The sequence below is a fragment of the Amyelois transitella genome, chromosome 2, assembly GCF_032362555.1.
Source record: "Amyelois transitella isolate CPQ chromosome 2, ilAmyTran1.1, whole genome shotgun sequence".
Taxonomy (NCBI): Eukaryota; Metazoa; Arthropoda; class Insecta; order Lepidoptera; family Pyralidae; genus Amyelois; species Amyelois transitella.
In genome coordinates this window covers 11,221,949-11,247,717 of record NC_083505.1, presented here as the reverse complement: position 1 = coordinate 11,247,717, position 25,769 = coordinate 11,221,949, and the positions used below count along the sequence as shown (strand labels likewise).

Sequence of the window (25,769 nt, the reverse complement as noted above, 5' to 3'; positions counted from 1 at the left end):
CTCATTCTAAGGTGTAAGTTGGTAACGTGTATGTAAAAATTCGTCTACAAAATAACTTCAAATTTAAACTCAGTCAAATTCAATATAATATTCCAACTCTCCGGAAAACGTTAATATGATAAATCTCATAATAACTAGTTTCACATAGCATTTATAAAGCCTGGTGGACACTTGTGTTTCATCCGGACCGTATGACCTTTCACTGACATTTCCAGAGCGATTTTAGGTCACAACAGTTGTTGTACACCGAGATCAGAGTATAAGGAGATATGTTTAAATGAACCTGGTTGTATCATTACATTATATTCGTACAACAAAGAAATAAACATTGTGTTTCGTTAAATATTTAAAATTTTGAGTTCCCTACAACCGTCATGATTGTTCTACCACATGTTTGTTAAATTACGTATCACGTACTAACGGCACAAAATTTGCATTTCAATAAAGAACTTTAAAAGATACAAAAGAAGAATAGTAGAAATAAGATAATTACTAACTTTTTTTTCTTCAGCACAGAGTTGAAATAAAAACGATGATCCAAAGTCCCGCTGTATGCAACAAATACCTATACAAATCAATCTCGGCTTACATATCTGCCTCTATTACTGTGATCTATGACAGTTGTGCCCGACCGCGCTAGATTGACAATTTGCAGCGGCGACGTGTGTTTTCGCTGCCGGTTCGACAGCGGTCGAGTTTATTGTGCACCAAGCTTTATGACGAGACCGTAACTATTTCGTCGGCTTCGTGAATACTGTGTCGTTTCAATGTACTGAATTGATTTTCAATTTATTTATTTATTTAAATTGCACTTTGTATTTTTTTATGTTTTTTTCAGAACAGTGTCTTTTTCTTCTTGTTGTTAATACTTTGATGTCTTGCCCATCGAGCAATCCATGGGTTTTCTGTTCTATGAAAATAAGTAAATTTTATATAAATGAACTTTTAATTTTTTAATCAATTAGATCAATAAAATAAATTTTTATTATTTTTCCAGAGATAAAGTCATTAATTTTTTCTATTTATACTTGCTACCCTTTTTACGGGTTTTTGCACAATATATACATACCTACAATATATAAATATCTTATAAACAAACAAATTTATCTCCTCGTAAAAAAGATTGAGATTATATTATTATTTTAATGTTCTAACACTGTCTTCTTATATTCGTCTTCATACTTCCTCCACATTAAATCCTTTATGTACATAATTCTGAATCTCAATCAATCAAATCGATTTATTCGAGTTTATCGCCAAAGAACAGGTTTGACGAGTGGCGATTACCATTAATCGCAGTTAAATCGACTATGTTTAGGTTATTTCTAGTTATAAAAACATAGAAAAAAATTGATTGAATCAATTCGTTACGTCAATGACCAGAGTTGAATGTTTTACTACTTACTGTTATTAACATAGTTTGTTTATTTAGTATGGACATTTTTGTTAAAAGTGTATTTTTTTTATATATTTTGCTATGAAATGCCAAATAAATAAAAAAAATTACAAAGCAAATCTTAAGAATGACCCATATGAACTAAAAGTTTAAATAAAATACATTAACTTTATTGACCTCTGACGGATATCCAAGTTTAAGAAAAAATAAAATGTTCATCAAAAAATTAACAGCGAAATGATAAACTTAAAGAAAATATTATTTATTTAAGTTTATCTTTATTCTTATTTATGTATGTCTCATCAATTCATTTGTGTATCTTTTCTAAATCTCGATCTCAAATTGACACCTCATTATCTAAATATATTTGCTATTTTGTAAAGGTTGTCTGTTAGAGAATGCTATTAGTATTAAGGCACGTTTCTACATGTAAGGTTCGATCAATTTTTAATTAAATTAAATAATACTTTTCTTAATGGAACAAGCACGCATTACTAATTAATAAAAGAAATAAAAGCTTTTAAATATCATTCTATCATTACACTAACCAAATCAATAAATCAAAACAGATTTGCTCAACATATATTGTTATACGTATACGTACCTACCTACGTATAACGTATATGTATATTGTATAGTGGGCCGACAACAGTAATAATACAATGAACATTAGGAAACATGATCCAGTACATTTTGCAATTTAGACGGGTATGTGGCATACAATTCAATTGTATAGTATATTCGATATTACACATCGATTTGTAGTAGTTAATTATAAAATTCATCATTATCTCAGTCTTATAACCAACATGTAGTAAGTACATACATTTATACAATCACGCATCCCTCATAGAGGCGTAGACGGAGACTGCATCTTTCCACTTACTACGATCATTGTATACATATTCACTTCATCGGCATTCATAACTCTCTTCATATAAGCTCATCAGTTTAGGATAGTCTTGATCTGACGTTTCGCCAGCCCCCGAAAATCTATCGCTGTCCCGTTAATAATATTATTTCTCTCTGATCTTACTTAAACAGTACACGTGCATACAATTAATCAATTGTACAACTATATCACTGCAAATATAATTAATGGTGAGCTTTGACGTAACCTACATGGCATTGATGTTAAACATTGAGAAATTGTTAAAACACTTAACTCCACACCTGAGATCTGTATCGATTTAATCGTGAATCTAACGATTTCAATAATGTTTCGGGGTTGTGCAATCACAAACATACTCACCAATTAGTGAGTGAACGATATGTCCAGTCGCAAGGCTATGTGAATGGAAGCCAGTCTGGTGTCTGACGCGTTGTTACCGTCTAGTGCAGTGTTGATGGAAAATGGAATTAGAAACGAGAATAAGTGAGTCATTTTAGCAAATTCCTTGGTTGTTTCCACTATTTTTGTCGCAGTTTAAAAAAAAGGGTAAAATGTTATCATTTCTACATGCTAGCACTATTTTTGTATCGCTCTAGATGTACCTAGTCTGTAAAACACAACTAATTGTAAATTCCTACGTCAAAAGACGCGGTGTCAAGATGCCTTAAGAACCAGGGCATCAAAAAAAACATGAAAGTGTTTTTAATATACTAACAAGATTATTTATTTAAACTTTATTCACGTAAAATGAACAAAATGTGGACTTAATGTCACTAGGCATTCTTCGAACCTGCAGCTCATGGGAATTTCAACGAATCTTCTCTTATATGATTCCTTACATTTCTCAAGAAACGTACGAGTCATATTCCAGTTTCTTACGGCCAATAGTTGTGCATTTTTATTGGTTGTATTTGTTGTTTATGCGTATTCCTGACTGATTTCTTAGCTACTGACTTAAAAGGTTGATATGGCTTACAACATACAGCAATTTAGATAGTTTGGTAAAATTTCGATTTGGTAATTCTAAGCCGTTATGATGATGATATCATAATGTTGCATGACTGCGTGTCACCGACCTTGGGCGAAAATTCCCATGGCATGGGAATTTTTGCATTTTCCCAAATACCCAAGTTGTTAACCGCTTTTTTACAAATTCTATGGACAAATGCATTAAAGAGTGTATAATAGCCAACTTAGAAATCCACATATCTAAGAAATGGAAAGCTTCCATTCTGATCTGTTAAAAATAACCAAATTTTAGGAAATGTCTATATTACTAAATTATAGACTATTTTGAGTTCTATTTTGAGTACATTCATAACAATATTCATTAGTATTCGTAAATCATTCCGATCCTACGATTGAGCTGAATTTTAATAGACGCCATTAACAACGTTGGATATTTTGTCACATTTTTTTACGATATAAACAATGATGGTGGTAACGATAGAGTTTAAATAAAATACGTGATGGACAGGGGGGCACAGGTTCAAATGTAATAAATTCAAAATTATGTATATTGGTTTCAACATTGTACTAGCTGATACTCTTACGGTAAGGGAAAATATCGTAAGGACTTGAAAATTCAGGCAACTAAATTTATGACTATGATTTAAGTGATGATGATATATTTATGTGTAAGCTAAAATGTCTAAAATATTAATGAATATTGCAGTGGAATGAGAGATAAAAGCAACAAAATAGTTGATATTTCAATTAGGTTACATATAAAAAAAAAATATTGAGGTTTTAAATAATATTTTTATTTACAGGTAAGCAACAATATCTTCTAAAACGCGTCAATATTGTAAGTGTAGACGAGAAACAATGTAAGTAAAATATAAATATAAACATCTGTGAAACATGCGGTGTGGTTCCCGGCACCAGTGGAAAAATAATAGGACCACTCCATCTCTTTCACATGGATGTCGTAAAAGGCGACCGTCCAAAGATTGCAAACGCGCAATGAGCAAAAATTAATTCTCGTACGAAGCGATTTTGTTACAAAGAACTAGTAATAGCTCATTATCAACCCAGACACGTGCAGGAAAATGTCCAAGTTATTCGCTTCATTAGTAGATAAGAGAACTTTACGATAGTTCCTAATCCCCTTGAAAGTTTTGGAGCAAGAGCGTCGGAATAGTTCGTGCGGCCTGCCACATACTAAGTTGGTAAATGTCTACGGCATAAAAGTTACATTTGACTTCTTTTTTCAATAAGTATCTAGTATTAATATACACAGATTTATACACGTTAAAGCGTAAAATTTTCGTTTTAAGAAACTCGATTTATTGTCATTTTCTGATACTTGTTAAATTTTCAACGTTTAACTATCTCGAACTTAGTTTCATTATCCTAGTTGATGTTAGTTTAAGTGTATAATAAAGACCTTAAAGAAGTAGAGGTCACGTGGAAAGATTTAGACGGTACCTATATTAAACTGCCAAGAATAAATCCAAAATAAAGCCGACGTCACATCGTTTGCATTTCACCCCTCAATGTGTCTTATGCATAATTCATATAAAAAAATGAGATCTCATAGACACTGAATTCACAAGTACCCGAAATTTCTTATCTATTTGCCGTAGTCACGTTTCATCGATAAGCGAGATCAAAGACTTCTTGTAGTGGATGAAACCGAGACAAATGTCAGGAGGAAGATGATGATCTTTGCGTCTTTTTATTCTTACATGTCTATGGCTTTTAACCATAAATATTTGGTCCAAAATAATGCGACTTCACCGTCAAGTTAGAAGCCTTTAAATTGTTCCTCGTAAGGACAATTGGGGCACGATAGTGAGTGATGCATCGTCTGCATGCTACCGCAGACACGATTATAGCAACTTCCACGCACAAGAGAACGTATTTGCACTCTCCAACTCTTACCTCTTAAAGAAGAGATTTGCGTCATAGGGTGGTTATGAGAGTAGAGGTGGTGTGAGGAGTTGTCGAAAGAAAGGCAGACATAAAGATCTGTCTTGCCTTCAGTCGCTTCATTAGGAGAGATTTTTGGTGGAATATGGTTTCTTTGTATAATATTAATTTAAATGTTGAAGTGTGGATAATTTCTAAATCAATAATCACAATATATTAGAATTTAAAGTCTCTTTTTTTCTCTGTCTGTGTGTATGCGCTAACTTTGCTCTGATTTTGTTATTGTTTGGAATATCATAAGGAAGACGGTTTTTATCTATAAATACTCCCTGTGCGAAGTTGGGGCGGGTTAGTTTCAAATAAATCAATTAGAAATCTAGCTTGCGTCTATTTTATATTTTGCATATATTAAGTAAATTAATCGTCGTCCTTTGGCAAGTTTAATCTGTAGGATCTTAATTTGAGAAAACCGAGGTTCCTCACAAAACTCTCATTACTAGTGCTTCGTTCTCGACTATATTCACAGCTGAAGCGTCCACGTTAGACCTGGAAATTAATAAATAATTACTTAATTAATACGTACAAAGAATCTAATTAATCAAAATTAACCTTGGTTTTGGCAATTTTTTGGATTCTTTTTAGGCGATGGGCTAACAATTTGTCATATTTACTGAATTTCTATGCATCATTAAATCTTTCAAAAATATAGTCTTATCACTATTGGTTCTAATTATCCCGTAAAGTATAAAGACGTGACATGATGATGTACCTATGATTATGAAAAAGGTCACAAAACTATAAAACTTAATATAAAAATATTATACGAAAAAGTTAGTCATACGACAACTAATAATATGAAAATAATTTACCCTGATTTCTTTGGCGATTTTATGCTGCTCACGACTACTTCCAAATTCCCGTTAACATTCTCAAAGTATCTCAAATCGATGGTGTGTGGAACGTTTCTGAAGTTAATGACCACGACGTAATTTTCACCGTTGTACCATCTGAAAAAAAAAATGTTATTATGTATCCATCAAAGATGATAAAAAAAATTTAACTTGCGTTACCCTTCTCTGCAGGTAAGACGTAAATTGATTGATTTTTCCTGATAATTAAGTATTATTTGTCTTTCTTTTCTTTATAATAAAATCCAAAAATCGAAATTTAATGAGAAATATAAAATAAACTTTACAAAAGAAAAACTATTTCAACATGTAAAATTGCAAACAGTTACAGAATATAATGAAGGTTACATAATTTAAACCCTATAATTAAGGGAATAACATAAAAATCGACCCCAACCACATTCACAGCTGCTTAAAGTACAGAAAAAAATAAAATTCAATAAGTCTGATAATATACCTTCTGAAAGCAAAGATGTCATTATTGAAAGCAACAGATTCGTATCTTCCATGTCTAAAAACATTTTCAGCACGCAGTTTCACAAGGCTTTTGTAAACGTTAATATGTGAGCGATCAGTAGCTTTTTGTACTTCCACATTGAGGGTTTCATAACCGTCAGCTACAGGCAGCCATGTCTTTTCTCCAGATGAAAAACCTTGTAAAATACGGAACTCAAATTTAATAGAAAACACAGCTTATCACATAGGATGAAAGTCGCATTCATGGTGTCAGCTTCATAAAGACCATCCATTCTATTTACTGTTTCGTTGATTAAAATGGTAAAAGTAAATTAATGTATCTCTTTTTCATCAGAATGAATTCTCATTTGCCTGCTCTCTAGCAGCTGTTTGCTAACTTATTAAAGCTGATATTTTAGTGAAAAAAAGCTAAGTTTCTACAATAAGAAAAGAGAAGAGGTGATCTTGTTAAAAACTTTTTATGGACTTCTTTTTGATGTATTAAAGCTTTTTTGAATCGCTTTCTACGATATTTTCATTTAGAAATAAAAGTTTTAATCTTCTTTGCTGGAAATATAAATGAAAAAAATGGAATAGAACATGACTAAAAATATTCCAAAAATATCCTCACCAGCATTTTTATCAGCATTCCATTGAAAAGGCGTTCTCTCAGGATCTCTGGAGGTAATCCAATAATTGATAGGGTCATCAGTATTGCAACCACTTGGATCAACAGTATCTTCCCAACTTACGTAACCATCAACCATTCCAATTTCTTCACCCTAATAAAAATTAATAATTAGATTTCTGAACTCAAGAGATATTAAAATGGCTACATAATAAAATGGCATTGCATGGTCATTAACTGAAATAAATCTGTATTCGTCTTACCATGTACGTAACGGCAATCCCAGGTAGAAGAAGCATGATCATATTAATACCATCCACAAGTTCAGGACTGAACCTAGACGCGACTCTGCTTCTATCGTGATTCCCAGCCTGATAATGAAATAAAATTTAAGATCCTAGACATACTGTAAAAATTTCTACTTTGTCTACAACTGCTAACATACTCACCACCCAGTTTGCTAATTTGTTAACTGGTTTGAATGTTAGAAATGCATCAAGTGTATATTTTATTTCAGCTGCGGTTGAATCTCCATTTACATTAGAAATAAATAAAAAGTTAAATGGCATATCTGCGCCTTCTCGATCGCCCTTCCCAAAGTATCTTACAATATTTTGAGGACTAGAATAAGCCTCAGTCATCATTACTCTACTTAATCCATCTTTGGCTTTAAACTCGTCAAAGACTTCTCTAAATTCGCAAACCATGTCGAATGTTTCATCTTGATCTATTGTATATATATGATTCAAATAATTATAGTCCATTGGGTCAGCATTTAAATCTCCTGATAGTGGTTCATCGGGATACTTTCCTCCATGCAATGCTTTATCTACTTCGAACAAATGTACAATAGAGTCAATTCTAAATCCAGCTACACCCTTGTTCAGCCAAAAACGAATAATATTCTTCATTTCTTCTACAACTTCGGGGTTGCGGAAGTTTAAGTCTGGCTGACCGATCACAAATTGATGGAGGTAATATTTGCCGACTTCTTCTCTGTATTCCCAGGCGCTTTTACGGAACACGCTTACCTGTAATCACATAACAAAACAACAAGTTTAAAATGAATCGATTTTTATTCACTTTAAATTGCTAAACGAAAAACAAAACACTCGGCATGGCCTACATACATACATTTATGACGATTGGATATACGGTTTTCTGTGATTATACTTATTATATCTATGCTTTTTTCTTCAACACAACGTGATCTGAATGTTACTTCATTACAATCAATGGATTAAGAGTTCCAACGAGCAGTTAAGTTTTCTTACCCAGTTGTTAGGCGGGCCAAGTTCTCCATTTTCGTTGACTACACCATCTTCCCAAATAAAGTAATCATAATATTTTTTATGACCTTTTAGGGCTTCTTCAAACCATACACTTTCGTTACTAGTATGATTGGGTACGAAGTCGAGAACAATTTTTATATCTGAAATATTTTTCCTTATCATAAATTAATCGATTTTTGAAGAAATTAAAATTAAAGTTTAACAAGAACCTTTATTACCCAATTCATTTGCTTTATTGATCAGTTTATCAAAATCTTCCATAGTTCCATATTCTTCTTGAATGTTATAAAAATCCGCTATATCGTAACCGAAATCATACATTGGCGATTTGAAAATCGGAGACAACCAAGTTGCTTCAACGCCCAAGTCCTTGAGATATTCCAAACTTTCGGTTATACCTGTAATAATTGTAATAATAATGTTTATTAATGATATACCATTTACTTGTTAGTATCAGACACAAATTATAAAAATAATAATATTGCCAACACACAACATCAGTTCATAGTTTACTGATCAAATGATTAAGACACGTTCACGTTGTAATTTTTCGCGTGACTACCTTTTTTTCCATCTTCTTTTTTTTTGTTTTTTTTTTTTTGGATTATTTTGGATATTATTATTAAGAAAACATATTTGCTTTTTTAATACCGTTTAAATCTCCAATGCCATCTCCATCACTGTCCTTGAAAGATCTAGGATAGATTTGGTAGAAAACAGTGGTCTCGAACCATTCAAGTTCTTTCTCCTGGCTATAAACTTGTGCCAGAAGGAACAAGGACAAAAGAATGAGACTCTTCATTATGTGCCTGAAATTAAAAAAAAACAATAAAAAGTTTAAATATAAAATATCAAAAATGAACTTAAAGTTGCATGCGTCAAAATTTATTAGTTCTGATAAAGAACATACATACATACATAAAATCACGCCGTTTTCCCGGAGGGGTAGGCAGAGACTACCTCTTTCCACTTGCCCCGATCTCTGCATACTTCCTTCGCTTCATCCATCACTTCATTCATAACTCTCTTCATACAAGCTCGGCGGTTTCGGGTACTTTTGACCTGACCCTTTACCAGGACGTCCTTAATTTGATCAAGATACGTTCGTCTAGGTCTTCCCACTCCGACCTTTCCCTCCACACTCACCTTGTATATCTGCTTAGTCAACCTGCTTTCATTCATCCTCTCCACATGACCGAACCATCTTAACATACCCTTTTCTATTCCTGTAACTACATCTTCTTTCACATCACAACATTCCCTTATCACGCTGTTCCTTATCCTGTCACTCAATTTCACACCCATCATACTCCTTAACGCTCTCATTTCCACTGCATTTATTCTGCTTTCATGCTTCTTTTGCCATACCCAACTTTCACTCCCATACATTAATGTCGGGACCAACACGCCCCTGTGCACAGCCAGTCGAGCCTTTTTGGATAGTTTCTGACTGCTCATAAAGGCAAGCAAAGCTCCATTAACCATGTTCCCCGCGTTCATGATAAAGAAATCGAAGTAATACCTATAAATTATTCCAAAATATCAGCTAACTTGTTTTTTTTTTTGTACAATGAAGACTTATGAACTTGGTACAACATAAAAAATAGAAATGCCATATATATGAGTATTCAGGTAAAAAAAAAAATATTGATTTCAAAATATTTAGGTCCCAAAATTATATATTTTGTAATAATAAAACAGAGTTTAATTCGGTGATAACCCACTCTCAACTACTATATTTAACATTCGTTAGTAAATTGAAGGAACTAAATGAAACACAAGATCACTCACCTATTTGATCTAGTTTCGGTAACAATATGCATGTATAAATAATTTACGCTCTTTTTATTTCAAACTGTATCAAAGATAAGGCACTAATCAATCGTTTGCCAACGTGGCAGTCATGAGATAAATCTATAGGATTTTAGAGTTATCTACCACCAAAAATTTTGGTTATATCATCTTTAAGTTCCCCGAAAAAGGAAATAGAAGCATGACAAAGCTGCACTTGTTGTTTTTATCGCTAATTCTGTATGATTATGCATTTTTTTTTAATTCCTCTGACTTCATTATTTCTCTTGCTATAACGTAGAAATATCGCACTCGCATCTCACTAACGTATAATTTGTACCCCTCGCATAGTAAATTAGTCCCCACAGCACGCGCGACGCCAACGCGCGAATAACAAAGAAATCAAGGCGTTTGACCGAGTAAAACTCGCACTAACCCCTCTGTTTTTCTCTTGCTATAGCGTAGAAATATCGCACTCGCATCTCACTAATGTATCATTTGTACCCCTGGCATAGTATAGAAATTGGCCGCCGTAGCACGCGCGTCGCAAACGCGCGAATAACTATCAAGGCGTTTGACCGAGTGAAACTCGAACTAACTAACCCCTCTGTTTCGCTTTTTATCATGACTTGAAGCGGGATAGTTTTCCGAGCGATGAAAACGGCGCGGCTTGACATGCTACTGGGGCAATTTAAGGTCACCAAGGTTTAAAGATTTGGGGCAAGGACGTCTGTATCGCAGACTGATAGGACGATAGACGACCTTTGTCACATCTGGTTCAAAGGCTCTTCATAGCCATCCAATGCAGTTATTATCTTGAATATCGATAAGGCAAATTGGAATTCTTCTATTAAGCGAAGCGAAGCAACCTGTCACTATTTAAATCTCAATAGGCTTTCAGTCTTTTTGAGGGAGGGATAAAGAAGAGGTTTTTCCAAGACTTGTGACGATGAGTGTGGTTCCCGGCACCAATACAAAAAAGAATAGGACCTCTCCATCTCTTTCCTATGGATGTCATAAAAGGCGACTAAGGGATAGACTTACAAACTTGGGATTCTTTTTTAGGCTAGCAACCTGGCACTATTTTAATCTCAATTGTATCATTAAGCCAAATAGCTCAACGTGGCCATTCAGCCTTTTCAAGACTGTTGGCTCTGTCTACCCCGCAACGGATATAGACGAGACCATATGTATGTATGTGACGACGAGTTAGGGGGTAAAGTTGCGATAAGGGTGTGTGTGTAAATTAAGACTATCTAACTAGACTTATATTATCTCCATTTTTATCAAATATAATCGTGTGCCAACGTGGCAAGGTGTCGAAATAAACGATAAGTCACCCTTCAGATTGATCTTCTTCAAATTTAAGATTTATTTATTTTAATCAAAAAATAGAATCCCAATCTAATCCGGCATTTTTCAGTAAAATCAATTTTAGCGTTGCATTTTCACCAAGAAATATATAAATTTTTAGCATTACACTGATTCATTACCGTGTAATTTTCTGTCTGTCTTATTCCGATGATTAGATGAAAGATTTGTTTGGCATATGCCGCTCCTTATGCCCCTTAGCGGTGTAATAGTAGAGGTTTACTCGAAATTCTCGTCTGAACGGAATACTTATACGAGTATCAAGATTTATCGTTTCACGATGGCGAACTCGCCGGAATACTGAATGGGACATTCGAATCTTTTCAAGACTATTGGCTCACCACGTAATACGTACAAATATATTTAATCGTAACATGTAGGTATAGTAAACATCTTTAAAATAAAACATAAATGAATATTACTACTAACTAGTGACCCGCCTCAGCTCAGCACGGGTAGCATTTATAAACCTTCATCTTGAATCACTATATGTATTTAAAAAAAACTAACAAAGACTAATAAAATCGACATTTTTTAAATTCCTTAGAAATTTTATTCAGCGAAGTGATATAACACAATTATATTTACTAAATAAATAATTATTATTACAAAATATAAATATGGATATGTCAAACGATCTTTATTAATGATTTAATAAGTCATTATTTATTTACATTTATATTTTATTTTAAAAATAAATCTATTTATAATATAATAATAATATGAAACTGAAAATGTCTCTGCTTTTATTTATAAATAGGTCCTAATTCTAAAAATGTTTGTAAAAAAATATTTTTTTAAGATACATTTACCAGATGTAGGATTTTAGACTTATTCACTTTATGAAGGGCCCTAACAAACTACCAGAGAGCTCTTCTTAGAACAAATACCTCACGGAACTAGCTACCCTCAATTCGCTTTTGTCTTTGGGTACTATAATTTCTGCGTTACTCTTTCCATTCTTCTACTCTATGCCACAAACATTGTGAAACAAAGATACAAACAAACAAAAGACGGCTCTTTCCCAGTGGGGTAGGCAGAGACTACATCTTTCCACTTGCCACGATCCTGCATGCTTCCTTCACTTCATCCACATTCATAATTCTCTTCATGCAGGGTCGTTTCGAGTTTCGAGTATTCTTGAGCGGACTTTTTACCAGAATTTCTCCGATTTCATTAAGGTACGTTCGTCTAAGCCTTCCCACTCCATTAGTCCCATTCACACTCCCTTTATACATATATTTGCTTAGTCAACCTACTTTCATTTATTCTCTACACATTACCAAATACTGATAAAATTTATTTATTCAGAATTATGGTATAATTTCGATGAAAATATAAAAGTAATAGGACCCTTTGTGCGTTCGTTGCCAGAAAAACATTGACTAATTACATTAGTTACTTATTTTGAAGTTTTGTCAAGTTGAGGATATACATATAAATGAATAAATAGTTTAAGAAATCATATAAAAAATATTGCTATGCCTTATTTATTTTAAGTTTTTTTTTCTCTTTTAGTTAGTTGAATATGTTCAAGAAATAGAAAATAAAAATAAAACAACTGGGTAATTCTAAAACGTATTTAATTCGTGATCGTAGATTGAACTACATACATACACATGGTCACGACTATATCCCTTGCGGGGTAGACAGAGCCAACAGTCTTGAAAAGACTGAATGGCTACGTTCAGCTATTTGGCTTAATGATAGAATTGAGATTCAAATAGTGACAGGTCTCTAACCCATCGCCTAAAAAAGAATCCTAAGTTTGTAAGCCTATCCCTAAGTTGCCACTTGGCCACGTTAAGCTATTTGGCTTAATGATGATAAGATTGAAAAATTTAATAGTTTTTGCAGAAAAGGTATAGGACAAAATCAAATCAAAACAATTTTTGCAGTAAATTTATTTTTATTAATCAACGGTAGGTAGGTATTTACAAAACTTTCAGTACTAGTGCTTCATACTCAACGACATTCACAGCCGAAGATTCCACGTGGTTTCTGGAAAAAAATAATATTCATCATTTTTTTTTTATTGTATTATTATTGTATTGGTCATCATTTTGATAATTTTGATTAACTTTTATTAATTACTAGCTGTGCCCGCGACTTCGTCCGCGTGGAATAGTTATTATGGGAATCATAGAAGCCCTCATGGATGAATAATTTTCCACGTTTTTTTCACATTTTCCATTATTTATTTGCTCCTTATAGTTGCAGCGAGATGTTATATTTTATAACCTAAAGCCTTCCTCGATTAATGTTCTATTCGACGCAAGAACAATTTTTCAATTCGAACCAGTAGTTCCTGAGATTAGCGCGTTCAAACAAACAAACAAACAAACTCTTCAGCTTTATAATATTAGTATAGATTATGCGAGATAGTATGTCTAGTAGTCTTACCCAGCTTCCTTTTGTGAGTGTATGCTGCTAACTACTACTTCCAAATGTCCATTGACGTTTTCAAAGTACGTCAAATCTATGGTGTATGGAACGTCCCTAAAGTTAATCACTACGACATAAGTGTCACCATTATACCATCTGTAACAAATGGACTAACTTTAAGAACAGCATCAAATGACGTACTTGCAATACGTTAAGTTGACAAGTAAGAAGAAAGTGATCTGGAAGTAGCTAAAAAAAGAATGAAAGATCATGATAAGGGCAAATATGTAGAGTCTGCCCTAAAGGAATTAATGTTTGATAAATGTTTTTGTTGATATTAAAAGTATCATAATATTAAAAACTTAAAATTGCAAACATTGTATGATTAAACATTATGACGGCCTCTGTGGCGCAGCGGTAGTGCGCTTGTCTGTGACACCGGAGGTCCTGGGTTCGAATCCCGGCCAGGGCATGATGAGAAACGAACTTACTCTAATTGGCCTGGGTCTTGGATGTTTATCTATATAAGTATTTATTAAAATATAGTATCGTTGAGTTAGTATCTCGTAACACAAGTTTCGAACTTACTTCGAGGCTAACTCAATCAGTGTAATTTGTCCCGTATATATTTATATTTATTTTATTGTATGATAAAGTCCAAGTTCTATATTTTATCTTTAAGCTTAAATTTATCATTGGTGTTAAGAATATTATTCAATAACCTCTTGAGATGATACCGTATCTATTGATGACCTGCTTTATATAAAACAACTCTAATATTATCAGAAAAATTTCAAGATTGATCACAATAAGGAGAAGAAATATGTCAACAACTTCAATTTTAAAAGGAACCAAGATAATTTGTTGCTTTCTCAACTTATAAAGATGTTCGTTAATAAATTTTACCTTCTGAACGCAAAGATATCGCTGTTAAGTGCAACAGATTCATATCTTCCATATCTAAAAACATTTCCAGAGCGCAGATTCACTAAAGCTTTGTATACATTCAGGTGTGATCTGTCAGTATTTCTTTGAACTTCTACGTTGAGGTTTTCATAGCCATCAGCCACGGGTAACCATGTTTTATCTCCAGTTGAAAACCCTTTAAATGAATAAAAGGAAACAATCAATTTTGTAACAAAAAAAAAACATTATTGCAAATCAATGATATTCCTTAGGTTTCCTTAATATAAGTTTGTCTGGAACAAATTTTCAATTGCCTTAGATCCACTACTATACATTTCATATAAATATCTAAAAGGTTCTTTAGTTAAATTATAATTGGCTTTAATTTTATAATGTACAATACGAGTACTTCGTAATGTACTTTTAAACAATACATAATTATATATGTTTAACATTACCTGCATTTTTGTCAGCATTCCATTGGAAAGGCGTTCTTTCAGGATCTCTGGACGCTGTCCAGTAATTAATAGGGTCATCAGTATTGCAACCACTTGGATCAACTGTATCTTCCCAGCTTACGTACCCATCAACCATTCCGATTTCTTCACCCTAAGTAAATATCTTATAGTATTATCCAATAAAATCACTAGAAATCACTTCATCTTTATTTGCAATTAATTTAAAACTATAATTAATACATACCATGTAAGTAACAGCTATGCCAGGTAGAAGCATAACAATCATATTCATACCATCTACTAATTCAGGTCTATATCTGGATGCGACTCTGTTGTTATCGTGATTCCCAGCCTGTCGACAAAAAATAATTATCGTATGTATTATTTTTATTACTATATTTTAATCGTAAACATTCAAAATTAGACTCACCACCCAGTTTGCTAATTTGTCAATAGGTTTAAAGGTCAAAAATTTGTCGAGAGCATATTTTATTTCAGCTGCTGTTGAATCACCATTAACATCAGTAATTAGATTAAAGTTGAATGGCATTTGTGCACCTTCACGGTCACCATTTCCAAAGTATCGCATAGTATTCTGAGGGCTAGAATAAGCCTCAGTCATCATGACTCTGCTTAATCCATCTCTGGCTTTATACTCTTCTAAAACCTCCCTCCATTGATAAACCATTTCATATGTCTCATCTAGATCTTGGGTATAAACGTGATCTAAGTAACTATAATCCATCGGATCAGCATTTAAATTTCCTGAACGTGGTTCATCAGGATAGCTGCCACCATACAATGCTTTATCAACTTCGAATAGATGAGATATAGCATCAACCCTAAATCCAGCAACACCTTTGTCCAGCCAAAACCGTATAACGTTCTTCATCTCTTCTACTACATCAGGGTTACGGTAGTTTAAGTCTGGTTGCCCAATTACAAATTGATGAAGATAATATTTTCCAACTTCTTCTTTGTATTCCCAAGCACTTTTACGGAATACACTAACCTGCAATTATATATCAAATTTTAATGTAAATTCAAGTTTATTTTTTTATAAATATTATTACAATGTGAAATCTTACCCAGTTGTTAGGTGGTCCTAATTGTCCGTTTTCATCGACTACACCATCTTCCCAAACGAAATAGTTATAATATTTTTCATGACCTTTTAGAGCTTCGTCAAACCATACACTTTCGTTGCTAGTATGATTAGGCACAAAATCAAGAATTAATTTAATATCTGAAACATTTTTAGGTAATTCATATTTTACTTAAAAAAGTAAGTATTTAATTTTTATTATTTTAAATAATATTAACTTACCTAGCTCATTTGCTTTACTGATTAATTTTTCGAAATCCTCCATGGTACCATACTCTTCTTGGATGTCATAAAAATCTGCTATATCATATCCAAAATCATACATGGGTGATTTAAAAATGGGGGACAACCAAGTTGCTCCAACTCCCAATTCCTTGAGGTATTCTAAATTTTCGGTTATACCTAAAAAAAAATAAGAATTCCTCATAAATATTTATTTTACATAAAATGTTTGGTGTGGTAATGTAACAATATATAGTTTATTATATACCGTTTAAGTCACCAATGCCATCTCCATCGCTATCTTTGAATGACCTTGGATAGATCTGATAGAAAATCGTAGTCTCCCACCAATCCAGTTCTTTTTCCTGGCTGTAGACTTGAGACAGAAGAAACAAAGACAAAACGAGGAGACTCCTCATTTTAAACCTGTAATAATAATTTTAATTTATAGGACAGTAACAATCTTTATAAATAGTGAGCGTTGTGTGCCCGGCTAAAATGCGTATCTATCTTAGTAATCAGTCAATAGCGAACAAAATATTATATTATACAGAAATGTTAGCATCTTCCTAATAATTGAGAGTCATAATATAATAATTTAAACAAAGTGTTCAATTACAGCTCTATTCATTGACCTGTTAGTATTTTTTCATTGTTTCTACTGCTGAACAAAGATCAGTCCCATATTTTTCCAGAACCAAAATATTATATCATTAAATTATTATCAAATAAAAAATAAATAATGATCGAAATCGTTTGGAAATTTATTGTGAAATCAGTGTAAACAATGTAACCTAACAAAGCAGTTGAATGATACTTTAAAATGTGAATAGGCACGTAATGTTAATGACATCGGCCGCAAAATCTATTAACTGCTCAAAACCTCGATTAAAGTTACCCTTTCAAACTTTATAAAGGTTAAACCGAGGGTCAACCAAACTTGATATCTACTAAGCGTAATCCATCAGATACTTAATCTTTACTGTGAATTAAATCGCTCTTTAATTAAAGGCCTAACTTGTGACCTAAGACGTTAAAATGATTTTAATTTGTTAATTTTAAATTGAATGTAATAAAAATGAAAAAAACAAAACAGAAAAAAAATCCTTTATCATAAAATAAATACCTAAATATTTTCTTTAGTCTTAAAATTGATACAAAAATTCCCTCACCTCTTATTCGTCCTCGTTCCAAACACAATATGTTAGGTCGAAATACTATCGTCCATTTTTATGTCATACTATATCAAAGATAAGGCACTGATCGTATGGCAAGGTGGTGTGATAATACGGATTATATTTATCCCAGTTTCAGATGAGTACCTGCTAAATTTATCTGACGATTGTAGCTCTTAAGATACTCTAATCAAGATGACTTTAGCTTTTTTACTCAATATTTTTGGGTAAGATTTAGTTGCGTTCTCAACTTTTTGGGGATGATTCCAGTCCATCTTTGACCACGATCATGGTGTCGGGTAAGTCAGGTTCTGACATGAAGCATCTCCCGGCTGACCTCGCAACATTTACAGACCATTTACAACGTTTCACTCAAAAGTTTACACAAGACAATCACTTTGTGAACAAAACTTAATAAGAAACTTTGGATTATGACTATACGAGCATGCACATCCAGTTCCTGAAGTAAAAGCCTCGGTTAGCAACATATCTACATGGCTGCGGTGGGATTTGAACCTACTCCTATCTACCCTACCCACCTACTCTTTAGTGTAGTGTGGATGTAACCGGGACTTATGCCAGAAGGTACATAAAAGAATAAATATAAACCTGGGCGTCACGCTTTTATAAGTGTTCCTCGAAGTGTTTTTCTTTTTAACTAAGCCATCTAGTGAAAATAGTATTTCAGTTTTTTCGCGAATGTTGGCCCTATCTATTCCGTAAGGAATAAGTCCTCAAACAAACTTTATCTAGTGGCTATATAGCCTCTTTTATAGTTACACTAGCTTTTGCCCAGGGTTTTGCCGTGGAAAATTCGATAAAAAATTCAAACAAATCTATCGAGCAGTTAAGCCGTGAACGAAAATAATAAGCCAGACTTCCGCATTTATGATATTAATATGGCAAATGAATTGTAATCTACTACATTTCATGCTTTGACGAGGAAAGCGATTTTTACTCAAAGTGACTGTTATCTTATCTCATAACTTACAGTCTAGACCCCAAACCTAATATTCCGTCACGAAAATAGCAAAAATATAAATAAAAAAAAAAATATTTTTATTTATTTAAACATTATTGTACAAAATACAAATGTATAGCACAGAAGTATATAAACTATATTTTTTGATTAGCCTACAACTGAATTAGATTTGAAGTTTTACATGTTGATTCTAAAAGTACTTATTCTAGGGGGTACTGAGTGATAATTTCCCTAAATTCCCGAAACAACAGAAATAAGTTTCTATGTTTAACGCGGACAAAGCCGCGGGCGTACTCTATTGATAATATTGAATCAGTAGTTTTAATAACAAATTTTTAAAACCAATAAATAATATCGGTATTCATAGCTTTTCGTGATTATCATCTTTTTTATGCGTTAATTCTGGTTGCGTGCTTAGCTCGCTGTGGAGGGGCCAAGGTACCATGACTACGATCTTGGATCGATTCCCATCTGAGTTCCATTCTTCGATTATGTATTTACAATTCTACAAGTTTGTCGCAGATTTTTTTAATAAAACACTTTAGTTTTTAGAAATTAATTTTATTATCACTAACCATTTTATAAAAATAAATCATAATCAATATTTTTATTCGTCAAACTTTGAGAACAACGCCTTCAAAACCGGCCAATGGGAATGATTCCGCCTTGAACCGATCACTGAAACAAAAAAGGGGTATTTTTTTATAAAATTTTAAAATTCGCTTAGTCAGAATAAGATCAAATAAATAGGTAATTGCAGTTTATATATAAAAGTATATTACGATACAATAAGTGAGTGATTGCCAAAGAAGGCACATTCCAACTGTTGGATCGAGGAACGAAAAATTTACATGTAAATTATGTAGTGTATAGGTGCGCTAAGAGTGGGTTTCCCAAAATTCCCGCGGGAACTCTTGTTTCCTGAAAAATACTACGGCCTTTGTGCCTAGTTAAAAACTGTAATTTATTTCCTTAAACATGCTCATCCGAAGATCATTATCTCTTTTATTCCCAAAGAAACAATGTAAATTTAACAGTTGCGTCATTGGATTCAATTTCAATTATCTGTTGCTCTATTACCCTTCATTCTTAGGCGACTGTACGCTTCGCACAACGACCTTTACATTTCCAGAGACGTTCTCGAAGTGTGTCAAGTCGATTTCATACTCCGTGTCCCTCATATTCACGACGACAATGTAAATATTGTTATTCTTCCATCTGGAAATATTTGTGTAGTTAGTGAAAAGACAATAGTGCCTAACGCAAGTAATACTTGAGGTATCATTGAGATTTACTTCGTTCTTTTTAAATTATCTAAGAGCACCTAAGTATCTAATTGTTATTATGTTATCGCAAGAGAGAAATATGGCAAAGGAAATATTATTAGCCTTGAATATTATTTTGTGATATTATAAGAAATAACATTCTTAGCAACAAATTTCTAATTACAATGTATTGAAATGAAATTACCTCCTAAAAGCAAAGACATCTTTGTTTAAAGCCAGTGAATCATAGCGCCCGTATCTGAAAACGTCATTTTGCCGGAGCTCAGCTAGTGCTTGGTAAACCTTCAGATGAGACCGGTCGGCTGATTTCTGCACTTCCACATTTAAGATTTCATATCCTTCAGCCACGGGCAGCCATGTCTTGTCGGCAGTCGAAAACCCTGTAAAATCCAAGTAAACTACTTATTGACTATATTTTTGTGACGGATGTAAACTTACCAGGAAATCTCTATATTCTGTGTACTTGCGGTGGCTGATGATAGAGAAGTTGGTAAAAAGAGGCTTATACTCGTACCTAGCAGTGGACCGTAGACCGTAGACCGTAGACCGTGGACCATAGTTGTCTGTCATGATGTAATCAAGACCGAATTCCATGATACATACATACATAAAATCACGCCTCTTTCCCGGAGAGGTAGGCAGATACTACCTCTTTCCACTTGCCACGATCTCTGCATACTTCCTTCGCTTCATCCATTCCATGATCGTTGATAAAGTTTAGCACGAATTATGGATCATATTGTTTACAGTACCAAAGATTCAGCTTTTATTTACATTAAGTGTCGTACAATATGATAATTACCAGCATTTTTCTCTGCATTCCAATGGAAAGGTGTACGTTCTGGATCTCTTGATGAAAGAACATAATTGATAGGATCATTCGTATTACAACCACCCGGATCAACTGTATCTTCCCAGCTCACGTAGCCATCAACCATACCAATTTCTTCACCCTTCAAATAACAAAAAATACCATTAGTATTAAATTTAAAATATTAAGTCATAAAATTTAAATAGTAAAAACCATACCATATAGGTTACAGCCACTCCTGGCAGTAATAGCACAATCATGTTTATGCCATCTACTAATGCAGATCCGTATCTGGTAGCCATTCTAGGATTATCATGGTTGCCAACCTTAAAAAATTAATTATTTAAAGATTTCTTGTGATAAATTTAAAATAGATATTGCGTTTACATCCTTAGCTAAACTTACCACCCAATTAGCTTGTTCATCTACTGGTTTGTAAGTTAGAAACTTGTCAACGGCTCTTTTTATATCAGCAGCGGATGATGATGCATCTACGTCAGTAATTAAATCAAAGTTAAAAGGCATCTGCGCTCCTAGTAATTCACCTTCTCCAAAATATCTGACAACATTTTGTATTGAAGCATATACTTCAGTCATCATAACTCTGGTCAAACCATCTTGTGCTTTGAATTCGTCAAATACATCTCTCCATTCGTACACCATATAGTAGGTTTCGTTACGGTCTTTGGTGTAAATGTGATCTAAAGAATCATGCGATCCCGCGTCAACATCAGTTCTTCCTGATGAAGGTTCGTCAGGATAAACGCCGCCAAAGAGTTCTTTGTCGACTTCAAACAAGCAATTTACGGCATCTACTCTGAATCCAGCAACACCCTTACCCAACCAAAAGCGTATGATATCCTGAAAATAATAAAAGTTTCTTCTGTACTGAAGGCAAAGTTGTATAAAGTTATTAAGGATTTTATGGCCTCTGGTCAATAATATGAAACGTTACTAAATTATTTTGTAAAAAGTAAGGATTTTAGAATACACTTACTTTCATTTCTTGGACAACATCGGGATTTCGGTAGTTAAGATCAGGTTGACCAATAACGAATTGATGTAAATAGTACTGACCCACTTCCTCTCTAAACTCCCAAGCACTACCTCGGAAATGACTCAGCTAGAAAAACAAAATGGATTTAATTATAATTGAGACTTATGAAATTATCAGTAATATTGTTAATTTCAAAAATAACTGTTGAAATATAATGTAGGTATATGATATTAAAAACATAGTAATATTCAGATAGGAGCTAGGTTTTGTATCTTCGTCCCCACAGAATGTCCCTTTTCCCAAGGCTGTTTATCTAAAGATCAAAGAACTTTCCCGGTTAAAGCTAAGTATTAGTGTTATGTTAGATAAAAGAAATTGTTGGGGTTATATTATTAAAATTACTTTGTTACTTTGAGTTTGTCTAGCCGGCGGCAGGGGTTTTTCCTTTAATACTTGACCCAAATTTTTGACTGGGCTTCATAGATAAGAATGCTGAGGACGGGCTAATTGTTTTTAATTTTTTTAAATACTTCTCGTTTTTTACATTAGCCTCTTGGCTTTTTCTCTCGCTTGCTTTATACTAATATGATGTAAAAGATACCAAGTTTTCATTGAGATAATATTACCCAATTATTAGGCGGCTGCCTATTCCCGTTCTCATCAATAACACCATCATCCCACACAAAGTAGTTGTAGTACTTTTCGTTTCCATTAAGAGCTTCTTGGAACCAAACACTCTCATTTGATGTGTGATTTGGTACAAGATCAAGGACAACTTTTATATCTGCCAAATAAATCTCAGTTAAGATATCAAACTTCACAACAATGATAAAAATAGGCATTTCTTATATTTATTGATTTAAATAAACTATTTGTTTCAAAGAGACACAAAGAGAAGTAAGCCTATATCAGCATCTTTAGAACAGCTCTGAAATGAATGCTGGTCAATAAGGCAAATATTTAGAACCAACTTGATGCTTATACACAAACAGCTCAGCGGGAATACTATAAGCAAAGATTCGTAATAAAATAGCAGAGATAACAAATTGGGTTACTACATGGGTTTATTAATGTTAATGTTCGTCATAACCTGTTCTCACATATGTACATACATAAAATCGAATAAGCTATATCTTGCCACGATCCCTGCATACTTTATGACTCTTTTTTATAATTCAAGCTCAGTTTTTTTTTCGATACTCTTGACTTAATTCCCACACACAGTTCCCATTCACACTCTTCTTATATATTTGCTTAGTCAACCTATCTTTATGTGTAAGAAATACTACTTACCGAGTTCCTTAGCTCTCTCCAGAAGATTTTCAAAGTCCTCCATAGTACCATATTCATCATGAACAGCATAGAAGTCTGATATATCATAACCAAAGTCATACATAGGTGATTGGAACATCGGCGACAACCAAATGGCACCAACTCCTATCTCCTTGATGTAGTCCAATTTAGATGTAATACCTGTTCATAAAAATCTTAATTTATGTAGAACTCTGACAGTATTTACAATATAGGAGACTATACTTGAAACCATATACTGTATAAGAGTTCAGATATTTGGTAAGGAGTAAAGAAAGGGTGCGCTGTTGGAGAGTAAACGCAAGCGCAGCACACTTCCTCTATGATTCGGCTCGTAAAATCGAAAGGTTAATCGTGAGCAATCAAATCATTCATAAATTTATATACGAGTAGCTTTTTTTCGAGGATTTGCTTCCATTTCAAATGGTTTAGTAGTCCGTAGCTATTCTTTTAGGGGCAAATGTTTTAAAGAAACATCGGTTTCAAAGTCTAAATAATTTAGTGACACATAAGTTAGTCTGTGTTTAAAACCTTTAGTTCTCTCTGAAAAGGAACCTGGGGTATTTTCGTTTAATTTACTCAGATTTATTATAATCATAACAATGTTCTTTGTACTTATGTTGGGAATATTTTTAAATTCACAAAATAAGTTTTCAAAATACATACCATTCAAATCACCAATGCCATCTCCGTTGCTGTCGGCGAAGGATCTGGGGTAGATTTGGTAGAAAATGGTGGACTCCCACCAGTCCTGAACATTCTTATTACTTTTCCTTACTATACTCCCATGACAAAATACTATGAAGAAAGGCAGAATGTACGCCGCCTTCATTTTGTATTAAAAGATTGACGACTAGTCTTAAGACAAGATTAAACTGATATATATACCCACCTAAACCTTATGAAATTTAAAAGTATTAAAAAGGGCCAAGTTAATGTAAAAGATTAATTAAAAATAAAATCAAAAGCAAAGCTGTAAAGAAAAGTTGGTTAATAGGGTAACTATTTAATACATTAAGTACGTTATTTACGAGTATTTCCGAAAAAAATGTATGCCTAAAACCAAATATAGCGTATTTATTCCCAATAAAACATATGTTGACGTAAACCTTCAATTTCATTGATTTTCTTACAAGAATTTTGGATTATTACTTTCCACTACAATTAACTTTTTTTTTTTTTTTTTGGACAAATTACACAGATTGTGTTAGCCTCGAAGTAAGTTCGAGACTTGTGTTACGAGATACGAACTCAACGATGCTATATTTTTATAATAAATACTTATACTTATATAGATAAACATCCAAGACCCAGGCCAATCAGAAAAAGTTCTTTTCTCATCATGCCCTGGCCGGGATTCGAACCCGGGACCTCTGGTGTCACAGACAAGCGCACTACCGCTGCGCCACAGAGGCCGTCAAACTTAAAACCATTTACTTTATTTTAAATATTAGTAACTTGCTTAGATTAGAAATTAAGTAAACTACCGTTTCTTAGCATCAATCCTTGGCTTCAGCACAACCGTGCACCTACGTATTTTGTAAGAATTATATCGGAGGATCTATCAGTGATAAAATTATATCAATTGGTATGGCGCGTGGTTGAAGATGAGAAAATATTATTGTTTTTGACATTATTCTTATTTATTATTAATACTGGCTCAACACAATACATCATTAAAGAATAAAAATAAAAAAATCGAGAAAATTGAACTGAAATTAAAGTAAAAAAAAACACGTATGAATAACATGTCTTTGTCGTGTTATTATTTAAAGAGAAGCTGCCTTCTCAGATTTAAAAATTATAAGATTTGAAAATGAAATATATAAGGTACTAGATAATTAATTCATACAATTTACATATGTATATCCCCTGCGGAGCATAAAGTCTTGAAAGAATATACTAGATAGTGCTAGGTTTTCAAGGAAAAACACAAAAATTATAAGGTAAAAAATGAATTTGTAATCCAAGTACCTTCTGGAATTTTCAAACTTCACTGACCTATATTTATATATTTATTTATAACAATTACGTAACTCATGAAAATTCCATTGAGTGATAATATAACTATTGGAGGGCCTTTCATAGGTATATTTTATCTGCGTCTCAACACCTGTAGAGATAAAAGAAATAAATTTTGTAAACAAAACACTTCTGCAAGAAATATTAATAAGATTTTATGTAAGTGACAATTTTATAGTTATTTGTTCTGATTTGTACAAAACAAGTTAGAACAAATAACTATAAAATTGTTAATACTATTGCTCATTGCCCGTGTTTAATATTTTAACTGGCTTTTAACCGCAGCTTCGTTCGCGCAAATTAAGCGTCACCTTCAAATAGCGACGAATTTAGCACCAGGCGCAATTTACAAAAAACAACGAATAAACCTACACGCGCGAATTAAACACCACGTACAAAAAACAGGTTTATCGCGAATCTCACGGAAACTCATATTTTACCGGTATGGAAAGCACTCTTTATCCTTTTCCAGATTCTTCATTAAATTAATTAATAAGATTG

The 25,769-nt window shown here is 33.2% G+C and overlaps 3 protein-coding genes across 3 annotated transcripts; all 3 read right to left on the bottom strand.

The window, feature by feature from the left end:
• Positions 1 to 5,548: 5,548 nt before the first annotated feature.
• On the bottom strand, positions 5,549 to 10,374 carry LOC106143689 (maltase A1). The gene is made up of 10 exons (XM_013345826.2): positions 10,238 to 10,374; positions 9,098 to 9,255; positions 8,665 to 8,844; positions 8,429 to 8,586; positions 7,604 to 8,185; positions 7,418 to 7,525; positions 7,158 to 7,308; positions 6,528 to 6,723; positions 6,032 to 6,169; positions 5,549 to 5,708 (listed from the first exon to the last, which is right to left on the bottom strand). The coding sequence occupies exons 1-10, from the start codon at positions 10,267 to 10,269 to the stop codon at positions 5,642 to 5,644; spliced, it is 1,770 nt and encodes a 589-aa protein (XP_013201280.2). The 5' UTR covers positions 10,270 to 10,374; the 3' UTR covers positions 5,549 to 5,641.
• A 3,122-nt stretch (positions 10,375 to 13,496) lies between these two features.
• LOC106143688 (maltase A1) lies at positions 13,497 to 18,001 on the bottom strand. Its single transcript, XM_013345825.2, has 10 exons — positions 17,857 to 18,001; positions 16,953 to 17,110; positions 16,685 to 16,864; positions 16,446 to 16,603; positions 15,788 to 16,369; positions 15,602 to 15,709; positions 15,358 to 15,508; positions 14,900 to 15,095; positions 14,012 to 14,149; positions 13,497 to 13,609 (listed from the first exon to the last, which is right to left on the bottom strand). Exons 2-10 carry the CDS (start codon positions 17,101 to 17,103, stop codon positions 13,543 to 13,545), a joined length of 1,731 nt encoding a protein of 576 aa, XP_013201279.2. The 5' UTR covers positions 17,104 to 17,110; positions 17,857 to 18,001; the 3' UTR covers positions 13,497 to 13,542.
• A 1,380-nt stretch (positions 18,002 to 19,381) lies between these two features.
• On the bottom strand, positions 19,382 to 24,119 carry LOC106143687 (maltase A1). Its single transcript, XM_013345824.2, has 10 exons — positions 23,913 to 24,119; positions 23,229 to 23,408; positions 22,562 to 22,719; positions 21,936 to 22,061; positions 21,344 to 21,799; positions 21,157 to 21,264; positions 20,930 to 21,080; positions 20,312 to 20,507; positions 19,922 to 20,059; positions 19,382 to 19,519 (listed from the first exon to the last, which is right to left on the bottom strand). Exons 1-10 carry the CDS (start codon positions 24,076 to 24,078, stop codon positions 19,456 to 19,458), a joined length of 1,743 nt encoding a protein of 580 aa, XP_013201278.2. The 5' UTR covers positions 24,079 to 24,119; the 3' UTR covers positions 19,382 to 19,455.
• Positions 24,120 to 25,769: the final 1,650 nt, after the last annotated feature.